General features: G+C 58.1%; 1 protein-coding gene across 1 annotated transcript; it reads left to right on the top strand.

The window, feature by feature from the left end:
- Positions 1 to 2,850: 2,850 nt before the first annotated feature.
- Positions 2,851 to 6,061, top strand: PPDPF (pancreatic progenitor cell differentiation and proliferation factor). The gene is made up of 5 exons (XM_064167433.1): positions 2,851 to 2,981; positions 4,041 to 4,131; positions 5,209 to 5,286; positions 5,438 to 5,534; positions 5,719 to 6,061. The coding sequence occupies exons 2-5, from the start codon at positions 4,077 to 4,079 to the stop codon at positions 5,828 to 5,830; spliced, it is 342 nt and encodes a 113-aa protein (XP_064023503.1). The 5' UTR covers positions 2,851 to 2,981; positions 4,041 to 4,076; the 3' UTR covers positions 5,831 to 6,061.
- Positions 6,062 to 11,146: the final 5,085 nt, after the last annotated feature.

The raw sequence follows: 11,146 nt of genomic DNA on the forward strand, positions 1-11,146 counted from the left end.
TTTGAAGCTGACAAGGCTGAGAGTGAATGCTCCCAGCAGGGCTGGTCTGGGCTTCCAAGAGACCCTGAAATCAAACCACTGATCAAAGCTGATCATGAGGTTGAATGCTAGGAATGAAAACAAGCAGGTGGTTGTTTAAACTGCCAGCTGATATTTGGGTATTCAAAGTCCATCACAGCCTCCAGCCAACTCACTCTCTGGAAAGAGCTGAGTCAGTATAATCCATGGGGAAACTGAGGCAGGGCTGGAGGGACTTGGTTCCAAAGCTGGACCAGGCATGCTCTTGTGTTTGTCCTTAAACCTTCAGGGTAAACTCTGAGGATAAACTATTTATTTACAGCCTTGTGGTGCCAAAGCTTTCCCTGAAGCTGTCCTGGCTGATTTCCTGGGACCACGCAGGCAAGGAAGGCATCCAGCCCAGAGTACTGCCTTGTCCTGTGGGCCAGGAGGGAGGGATCTGAGGACATAGGTCACCTGGAGTGTCCCCATGCTGGAGTGGCTTGCTCTGCTGAGAAATGCAGCTCCAAAGGCAGCTGGGACCCTTTGCAGCTCCATGAGCTGTGCAAGGAGATTGATGTCTTCCTGGAGGGAGGCAGCACTGCCTGTCTTGGAGCTGGCTGCCTGGCTCCCAGTCAAACAGGTAACTCCATCTTCACAGCCCAAATCACTGTCTGGGGGAGGGATGAACCTCATTGCATGGACAGCTTGTGCCAGAACCATCCCAGCACGGAAAATGGGTTCCCTCCTGTCTTGAAACCCTGAAGTGTCCCAAGCAACACCCCTCAAAAAATGATGTTTCCCAGCATTTCTTCCACTCAAAGGGCAGAAATTGTTCTCATGCCCAAACTAAACCTCCCCTGGGGCAGCTTGTCCTATTGCTTGCTACCTGGGAGAAGAGTCCAATGCTCAGATTTCCCCCTGCTGGTGCCCCCTCCCATATGTGCATGCCTGATGCTAAACCCTTGGGGCAGAGGAAGAGCCCCAACTGTGCTTCTGATTCCCTTTACATCCAAGTACTCATTTTGGTTAATTAACAGAATCCCAGAACTGTTTTGGTTGGAATTAGCCTTTAAGATCATTTAGCCCAACAGTTAACCCAGCAGTGGCAGGTTACAAGATCTGTGTATGAGCAGATCCAAATTGGGTTGCAAAGGACTCTCAGAGGGCATCTTGGCCACAGAATCATAGAATCAGGCAGGTTGGAAGAGAGCTCCAAGCTCAGCCAGCACAACCTAGCACCCAGCCCTGCCCAACCAACCAGACCATGGCACTAAGTGCCCCAGCCAGGCTTGGCTTCAACACCTCCAGCCACAGCCACTCCACCACCTCCCTGGGCAGCCCATTCCAATGCCAATCACTCTCTGCCAACAACTTCCTCCTAACATCCAGCCTAGACCTCCTGGCAGCAGAGCCCAACCCCACCTGGCTACAGCCTCCCTGCAGGTAGCTGCAGGCAGCAATGAGCTCTGCCCTGAGCCTCCTCTGCTGCAGGCTGCACACCCCCAGCTCCCTCAGCCTCTCCTCACAGGGCTCTGCTCCAGGCCCCTCCCCAGCCTTGCTGCCCTGCTCCAAACACCTTCCAGCACCTCAACAGCTCTCTGCAATTCAGGAGCCCAGAAATGGGCACAGCACTCCAGGGGTGGCCTGAGCAGTGCTGAGCACAGGGGCAGAAGAACCTCCCTTGTCCTGCTGGGCACACTGCTCCTGAGCCAGCCCAGGATGCCATTGGCTCTGCTGCCCACCTGGGCACTGCTGCCTCATGTTCAGCTACTCTCTGCCAGCACCCCCAGGACCCTCTCTGCCTGGCTGCTCTCAGCCACTCTGTCCCCAGCCTGTAGCACTGCTTGGGGTTGTGGCTGAAGTGTAGAACCACCCTCCCTGCAGCAAGCAGGGACATCTCCGACTAGATCAGCCTGGCTGCATGATCCAGGGGTGTGTATAGCACCGAGCAAGCTACGTCCATCGAGAAAGCTCTCTCTCACAGGCAGCAAGTCCACCTCTCACCTCATCTGTGGGTCTGATGCACTTTCAAATGAAGCCTGCCAGACCCTATGTTTATTCCCCAAGAGTTCTTCCATGACATCTTAGCGCCCTAAGTGCTCCAGTTAGGATTTTGCTGTCTCCCCCTATGAAGAAACGATCAAACCATGGCACTCAGCACCGCATCTCCAGGGCTTTGAAACCCCTTCAGCCACAAGGACTCCACCACTGCCTTGGGCAGCCTATTCCAGGGCTTGACAACTCTGCTGGGGGAAGATAGCGTTCCTCACGCCCTCTGCGCCCTGATGTTTGTTCCAGGGCAATTTGTCATGCGGCAGACACCGGGGCAGGTCCCGCGATCCCCGATGCACTCCGGTACCCCCGCACCCGGCAGCGGCTCCCGCACGGACCCAGCAGCAGCTCCCGGCCGGACCCGGCAGCACATCCCGGCCGGACCCGGCAGCAGCTCCCGGCCGCACTCGGCAGCACATCCCGGCCGGACCCGGCAGCAGCTCCCGGCCGCAGCCGGCAGCACATCCCGGCCGGACCCGGCAGCAGTTCCCAGCCGCAGCCGGCAGCACATCCCGGCCGGACGGGGCAGCAGCTCCCGGCCGCACTCGGCAGCACATCCCGGCCGGACGGGGCAGCAGCTCCCGGCCGCACTCGGCAGCACATCCCGGCCGCAGCCGGCAGCACATCCCGGCCGCACTCGGCAGCACATCCCGGCCGGACCCATCCGCTGCGCACCAGGCGCCTGCGCGATCCCGTCCCCGGCTCTGTCAAGGGGCGTGTCCAGCCGCGCCCCCTCCCCTGATTGGTGCACCGCCCCTTGGGGGCGTGGTCGGTCGGTATATAAGGGCCAGGCTGGGGCCAGGCCCGGCAGCGCCGCGGCCGAGGCCGGCAGCGCGGAGCGGTTACGGCCTTCAGTGGCCCCCCGCGGCCTTAGTGCCCGCCAGCCGGACCCCCACCCCCTTCCCCACCTTCGCAGCCGCTCAGCACAGGTACTGTACCACCGAGAGGGCAGTTTTGCTTTGGGAGGGCGAGGCTGCCCCGCGTCTCTGTGGGGTGAGCCTTAGGGGAGGGGAGTCCGTGCCTCAGTTTCCCCACTAAGGATGGTTAGCAGGGCCGGGGCTGCGCGGAGGACGCTCTGTGGCGGAACAGCCAACGCGTGGGTGCCTCGTTAGAGTAGGGAAAGCCTCCTCAGGAGCTGGATGCCTGGGAGGGGGTGGTGGGGGTCGTTTGGTCCTGGATCCCTGCACCCAGCGTACAGCCCGGGTCGGTGCTTTTGCTGTCCTGCCGTGTTTTGACGGGGGTCGGAGTCCTTCTGCACCCCCAGGGGGCTGTGGTTTGTGCTGGCAAGTGACACTATTTTTTTGCTGTTCCAGCCAGTTAGGAGCTGGTTTCGAGCCCATGGGGTGTGGGATGGGAGGGGATCGCATCGGAGAGTGCCTTGTGCCAGGAGGAGAACGCTCTCTCCCCAGCTCCATGGGCATGTCGCGGGCCGGGGAGGGCAGTGGCCATGCCCATGCTTGAAACGGACGTGGCAGAGGGAGGGATGCGTTGTGCAGGATGGAGCAGCGCTGGCAGGCTTGCCCCGAGCTCGGGGGGGTGGCGGAGGCGATGCTGGGGACTGGCTGGGGCTGGAATTCCAAGCTGGAAAGCTCTGGGTTTGTGCCCCGAGCTAAACGCTCCTTTGCTTCTTACGCAACCTCTGCCTGAGGCTTGGTGAGCTCCAACTGTTGATGCAGGGAGGGGAGCTGAGTTTGTGCGAGGCAGGGAAACATCCCTGTGAGCTCAGGCTTTGCCAGGGCTCAGCGTGGTGCTGGGAGGTGTTTCCCAAGGAGTTATTTTGCCCTCGCGTGTCGCTGTGGATTTAAGCCGGGACTGGCACCGAGAGCCCTAAGCCCTGCGCCCGGTCAGTGCCGCTGCGTGGGGCAGATTGCTTCGGCAGTCACGCTGGGGCCGCTTAAACTCTCGGGTCTTTCTCCTGAGGCCAGGCGCTGAGTGGGTGGGAGATGTCTGGGCCCCTCTGCAGTGATGAATGTCCCTTTTGCCTGCAGGTTTGTAGATCTGCACAAGAACCAAGGTCTAGAACCATGGCGTCCATCCCATCGAGCGGCTCGCTCATGGCCACCCACAACTACCACCGAAGTAAGGGTGGGCTTGGGGCTGGGGTGGGTTTGGGGTGGTGGTTGAGCAGGCAAGGTGCTCTGCCAGGCTGCAGGGGGACCATGGCACCAGCAGAGATGGAGCTGACTTCAGGGATGTGCTTTCAGCTGGAGCTCCATGAGAGCTGGCAGGCTTCTTGCTGAGGAAAGGAGCAACCAGCAGCTGCCCCCCTGCTGCTCAGACCCTTCCGAGGGCTGCCACAGCCCCTGCCCAGCTGAAGGAGCTTTGAAATTCAGTTGTTAAGACTGTAGGTGTGGGGAGGTGATGGCTTTGGATCCATCTTGCACTGCAAAGGGCTTTGGACTAGATGATCTGGTGAGGAGGAAGCTGTTTGAGCAGGAGAGTGGTGAGAGGCTGGAATGGGTTGCCCAGGGAGGTGGTTGAGGCCCCATGGCTGGAGGTGTTTGAGGCCAGGCTGGCTGAGGCTGTGTGCAGCCTGCTCTAGGGTAGGGTGTCCCTGGGCATGGCAGAGGGGTTGGAACTGGCTGATCCTTGTGGTTCTTTCCAGCCCTGACTGATTCCATGATTCTATGTTTAAGATCTCTTCCAACCCTAAGCCATTCTATGGAATGAGCTGCCAAACCAGCCTGGGTTGATGGCAGCTGCTGGTACCTTTCTAGGGGAGGGGTTTAATGGGTTACCTGAACCAGAATTAGTGCTCCCCTTGAGCTGAAACCTGTGACAGGCTTGTAGCAGTTGGGCTAAAACAAACTGAGTGGATCAGATGCAGGAATCTGCACCATCTTGACCTCAAGTTGTCTTCAAAGGCCTCCCAAGTGTCACCTACAGATGCAGAGACATTAAATAATGTTCATGGGGCTGCAAATGCTTTCCCACAGAGGTGTTCAGGTGCTTTGCTGCTGCCTGCTCTTGGCCAGCTTGTAGTCTCCCTGGTCCCTTCCTCATGGTTGTTATCTACCTGCCCACTAAAGCTGGGCACATACTGATGTGAGATAGTGGTGGGACTGGGCTGTGCCGTGCCACACCAAGGCCATGCTCTGCTTTTCATGGCACAGCCAAGGGTTGCTGGTGGCCCTGATGGCTGTGATGTCTCTACAGGGCGCTTGAGCTCCACGTCCAGCAACAGCTCCTGTGGCAGCTCCGAGTACTCTGGGGAGGTCATCCCCCACCCCCCGGGTAAGTGCTGCCTGGCCTGGGGCCGTGGGCAGACTCTGCTCCTAACCCTTCTTCCCCAGACCTTACTGGAGGTGATGCAGCCTCTCCTGCAGCATGAGGCTGAGGAGGCTGCAGGGCTGCCTGGGTTACACTGACCTGGGCTCTCCTCCAGGTCTGCCCAAATCCGACCCTGGCCACTGGTGGGCCAGCTTCTTCTTTGGGAAGACAGCCCACCCGGCCATGACAACGGTGTCGGAGTCCCCGGAGAGGTGAGTGCCTCCCTCGGGGGCGGTGACATGAGGGGATGCCAACGCAGCGCCCAGGGCAGCTGGGAGACAGCCCTGGGGGTGCATCCTAACCGGGTGGGTGATGTCTTGGTGCAATGCCAAACCAAACGGAGGGATGATGCAGTGCCTGGGTGCTGGGGCTGACCCCTTCTCTGCTGTCTTGCAGCTTGGGCACACTGCGGGTGGCAGCAGGACCGCTGGCATGTGGCCTGGCGCCAGCCCCCGGAGCAGGACGGAGGCGCCACGCCAGCGAGCCCAGCTCCGGGCCCTCGCCATGAGCGGGTCTGCGGCTGCTCCCCACGGCGGCGGGCACAGCCCCTTCCCCTCCCCCCACCCCCCTCCTGTAGCTTTAGGCAGGCTGCTCCCAGCAGAGCTGCTGCTTTGTGCTAGAGCAGCAAGCCCCTGATGATTCCCACACCAGCCTTTTTACTCTGCTCTTGGGGAAACTCTTTTGGTTCACTTTGTGCTCCTGCAATGGCAACTAAATAAACTCGAGCAGCCTTTTCAAACCTTGTGCCTTGTTCTTCGTCTGAGATGGGAGGGCAGAGCAGTGCTGGGGGGGGGGCTGGGTGAGGTTGGGATGTGACCTCCAGTCACAGCAGCAGGGTCACAGAATCATAGAGTTGTTTGGGCTGGAAAAGACCTTCAAGATTGAGTCCAGCCACAAACCCAACACCACCATGGCCATTAAACCATGCCCCAAAGTGCCATGGCCACAGGTGTCTTGAACACCTATTTCATAGAACCATAGAATCAACCAGTTTGGAAAAGACCTCCAAGATCATCCAGTCCAACCTAGCACCCAGCCCTATCCAGTCAACTAGAGCATGGCACTAAGTGCCTCATCCAGGCTTTGCTTGAACACCTCCAGGGATGGGGACTCCACCACCTCCCTGGACAGCCTCTGCCAATGCCTGACCATTCTTGCAGCAAAGAAATTTGTCCTAATGTGAACCTAAACCTCCTGTGGCACAGCTTGAGGCCATTTCTGTCACCTGATGCTAGGGAGAAGAGGCCAACCCCTACCTCACTGCAACCTCCTTTCAGGAAGTTGTAGAGAATCAGAAGGTCTGCCCTCACCTTGCTCTTCTCCAGACTAAACAACCCCAGGTCCCTCAGCTGCTCCTCACCAGACCTGTTCTCAGTGCTTCACCAGCTTTGCCCTCCCCTGGGCACACTCCAGCAACTCATTGTCTTGCCTGCCAGTGCTGGGTGGCACATGGTTGTGCCAGGATGACTCACTGGTGTTTGTGGTTTGCATGTGAGCAAGAGCTGGCTGGGTGGTGGTGGAGGCTGCAAACACTTTCCCCACCCTTTCCTTCTCTTTTCCAACCTGCCCCTGCAGACACTGAACTAATTTTGCTCCCCCCTGCCCTGTCTTTGTTCCAGTGTCTTGCAGTGTAGGAGTGGGTGCCTGAGCCTGGTCAGTACTGGTAGAAGGATCTGGGTGCAGTGAGCCCTCAGTAAAGGGGGAGGGGGAGATAGCTTGCATGTGGCATGCATTTTGTGGGTCTGGTGTCAGGCTGGAGCCCATGGTGTGGTGGCAGCTCAGAGTGCACTGGGCTGAGCAGCCCTGGAGCTCAGCTGGCCCTGTGCTGCCCGAGATGGTGCTTTGGTTGATTTCTGCCTTGAATCAGTCAACTTGGCCCTTCTGTGAGGAGCCTGATAGAAAACAAGAGCCTGCCTGTGCCTGCATGCTGAGAGCAAGGTCCTGTTCCTGCTGGAGGCAAACAAAGCCCTGGCAGGGCTCCATTTAAAGGTGCCAAACCTTCCTGCACTGGACTGCTTCCAGCACCAGATATGGAACAATCCCTGTGTGCTTCTGCCCTGGTGGCAGCTGGGGACCCCTGAGCAGTGACTTTACACTGCTGGCATCCATGTGGGCAGGGGCAAAGGGCAAAGCCTGGCCCAGGAGCAGCGGAGGGAGGAGGAGGAGGAGGCTGCTCTGCTTTTTGTCCACTCTGCAAAGGCATCCCAGGTCACTTCCAACTTTGGTTGTTGTTGCTGGTAAGGAAAAGTGTTGTGTAAGCTCTGCTCTGAGCCCTGCGTCTCCAGGCAGTGGTTCTTGTCCTTAGGGCAGGGGCTCTGTGTCCTTTCTGTCCCTAGAAGGGAGCCAGGGCAGCACTGGAACTTCTGCTGTGTAAAATGCCAAAGGGAATGGCTGCAGGAGGCTCCTCAGGGCAAACAACCTCGGGTGCATGGTTTGAATCCCCTGAGATTTCCAGCATCACTGGTGCTGGGTGCTGCTGAGGAGGCTTTGCCCCCATGCAGGTGGCTCTGTATCTCAGGAGGCAGATGGCAGCCCTTAAACTTCACAAAACACAGGAAAACCCAAAGAAGCCCCCCCAGAAATCCTCCTTCCCATGCCAGGCAAAGCTCTTTAGCTGCTGCTTGCCCCCAGGATGCCCTGGGGGAGCTGAGTGGCCTCACCTGCTGCTGCTTCCCAACACAAACTCTCTATTTTGCAGAGACAAATAAACGTCCCAAGCTTACAGCTTCAGGGGCTGCAGGTGGAGGTGTGGACACACAAGAGTCAAGTCAATGTTGCTGGATTTGCTTGTTGGTCTGCTGATTGCAGAGAGTCAGATCCAGCAACTTGTCCTCAGGCACCTGGAAGAGGCTGTGGCAGAGCAAAGGCACCAACCCTGCACCCATGGGTTTTAGCTGGGTGTTTTTCCTGGCCTGGCTCACCTCTGGACCAGCTCTGGTCAGCTGCTGTGATGCCAGCAGCCCAGCAACGCTCCTCCATCCCATTTTTGGATGCTGCATGGAGGTGAAGCCCATTCCCACGTTGCTGCAGAGCAAGGCTGGGTTCACAGCAGTGACCACAGCATCAGTAAGTGGCTGCTCTGGTGCCAGTGGAGCAAAACTGCCTGAAGAACCCTGCTGAATTAAAACTTTGGGGTGTTTTTGAAGGTCTGTGAAGTCTCACAGATTTGGCCTCCTGCTGTACTGGAGGTGACAAAACAGGGTGAGCCTGATCCTCTCTTCCAGGCTCTGCTCCTGGGCAGCTCCATGGCATTGCTCTGAGCACAGACCTTGGCATCACCTTGCTTGTTGGTGGTGCATGGTGCTTCTGGGGCCTTTCTTGGCCCTTCACAGCACTCAGGTGTGTTTAGGGAAGGCATCTGGTGGCCAAGCACGTTTGTGTTTGTGCTGTCTCCAGCCCCACTGATGTGGGGGTAGGTCTCAATTTTCCAGGTGAACAACTGATAGGACAAGAGGAAATGTCCTCAGGTGCCTCCAGGGGAGGTTTGGGTTGGACATGAGGAATAATTTCTTCCCCAAAGGGTTGTCAAGCCCTGGTACAGGCTGGCCAAGGAATGTGGTGGAGTCTTCATCCCTGGGGTGGGGGTTTCAAAGCTGAGGTGGAGATGTGGGGCTGAGGGACACGGTTTAGTGGTGACCTGGCAGTGCTGGGTTAATGATTGGCCTTGATGGTTTTAAAGGTCCCTCCCAGCCAGAACAATTCCGTGACTCCAGCTGATTCCCTGTGTCTGCTGTGGCAGGACAGCAAGAGGAACAGAAGCCAGACAAGCAAAAGGTCTCCCTGTGCACCATATCCCATCCCCACTTCCCACTGAGCTCACTCTCAGAGGGGCAAGCACCCTCCTCACATGTCCCCAACCCCCCCATGAGGGACACATGTCCCCTCTCCTTCTCTCCTGCTGCTTCCTTGTGCCACTTGGCCAGTCTCTGGTTTTGCTGTTGATGGACTCACATATTTGGGCCACTCATAGGGCTTGGAGCACAGCCCTGTGAGGAGAGGCTGAGGGAGCTGGGGAGGTGCAGCCTGCAGCAGAGGAGGCTCAGGGCAGAGCTCATTGCTGTCTGCAGCTGCCTGCAGGGAGGCTGTAGCCAGGTGGGGTTGGGCTCTGCTGCCAGGCAGCCAGCAACAGAAGAAGGGGACACAGTCTCAAGCTGGATGTTGTTAGGAAGTTGCTGGCAGAGAAAGTGATTGGCATTGGAATGGGCTGCCCAGGGAGGTGGTGGAGTTGCCATCCCTGGAGGTGTTGAAGCCAAGCCTGGCTGGGGCACTCAGTGCCATGGTCTGGTTGGTTGGGCAGGGCTGGGTGCTAGGTTGTGCTGGCTGAGCTTGGCTATCCCTTCCAGCCTGCTTGATTCTGTCACTCCATGATTCTGAACCAGCCTGTGCTTACTGCGAGGGCCTCTGTGCCACTCCCACCACCTCGGTGAGAAACACTTCCCTCCATTGCCTGCCTGGGGCAGGATGATGTTGTTCCTCCAGCCAAGCAGTTTTGCTTCCCCCTCACCCTTCAAAGGCCACCGTGGGACCTTCAAAATAGAAACACCTCATGAAGCTCAGCCCCATGCCACCAGCCTGGCACAGGCTTGCAATGCCACTCGGTCAGGCTGAACCCACAAGTGGGGCACGTGCCAGGCTGAAAGCAGAGCTGGAGAATGTCCCTAGCAGCAGGGTTTGCAATGCCCACCCTGGCAGGACTTGCAAAGCACTAGAAGCCCAGCAGCTCTGCCTTTGTGGGATGGATTTCTGGGATGAGCCTGCTCCCTGTAGTGGCCCAAATTTTAGTGGGGGGTGGGCATGGGGGTGGGGGGAAGCTGCAGGGCTCAGCCCAGGCTGAGATGCTGGCAGAAGATGAGACAATCTGGGCTCCCATCCAGCTCTGGCTACTTTTAGAAAGCAAGCAATGAGTCAGAGAAATGCCACCCCCCCCCAGCAGACCCTGCTGGAGGGCAAACCCAGGCAGTGGAGCTGCTTTTCAAGCAGCTGCAGAGGAGGAAGGCAAAGCTGCTGTGGGTGGCTTTGTGTCTGCCCTTCACACTTCTATGAGCTCTGCTGCAAGCAGGAGGGACCTTGCTTGCTTCTTGGAGGGAGCTTGGCCCTGCAGGCTGCTCCCCACAGCAACCCCATCATCACCACCAACCCCCTCCCTTCTCCTGCTGCTCCATGTTGAGCTCCATCTGGTGGCAGCCAGCCCTGAGCCCTTGAGATCTTTGCACATTTCATACTTCCAGGGCTTAAAAAAGGCCCTGCTCCACACACAGCACTGCCCTGGCTCGGTGTGCAGGGAACCCAACGCCTGCTGGACATGGCTTTGGTCCTTAGCTTCTCCTCGGGTGGGACCTGGGCTGTGCCCACATCTGCTCCCTGCTCAGGGGATGGATCAGGCTGAGAAATGCTTCTGAAAGACGAAGGTTTCCTCCTGCATGTCCAAACCCAACCTGCCTGGCTTGTTTATGCCAGCTGAGACCACTCTAATCTGGACAAGCTGGAGGAGTGGGTCCATGTGAACCTCAGGAGGTACAACAAGGCCATATCCAAGGTCCTGTACCTCAGTGCAGGGTGTGGGATGAATATAAGGAGAGAAGCCCTGCAGAGAAGAATTTAGGGGTGCTGGGGGGTGAAAAGCTGAACATGAGCCAGCACTGTGTGCTCCCAGCCCACCCCACAGCCGTGTCATGGGCTGATCCCCAGCAGCCTGAGCAGCAGGGGCAGGGAGGGGATTCTGCTCTTCTCTTCCACTCTGCTGTGCCCCCCCTGCAGTGCTGGAGCCAGCTCTGGAGCCCACAGTATAGACAAGACCTGCTGAAGAGTGGCCAGAGGAGGCCAC

The sequence above is a fragment of the Pogoniulus pusillus genome, chromosome 29 (genome assembly GCF_015220805.1).
Source record: "Pogoniulus pusillus isolate bPogPus1 chromosome 29, bPogPus1.pri, whole genome shotgun sequence".
NCBI lineage: Eukaryota > Metazoa > Chordata > Aves > Piciformes > Lybiidae > Pogoniulus > Pogoniulus pusillus.

Coding starts and splice junctions, on each gene's coding strand:
- PPDPF (XM_064167433.1), top strand. CDS start 4,077: ATGGCGTCCATCCCATCGAGCGGCTCGCTCATGGCCACCCACAACTAC. Junction 4,132..5,208: donor CACCCACAACTACCACCGAA/GTAAGGGTGGGC, acceptor ATGTCTCTACAG/GGCGCTTGAGCTCCACGTCC. Junction 5,535..5,718: donor GTGTCGGAGTCCCCGGAGAG/GTGAGTGCCTCC, acceptor GCTGTCTTGCAG/CTTGGGCACACTGCGGGTGG.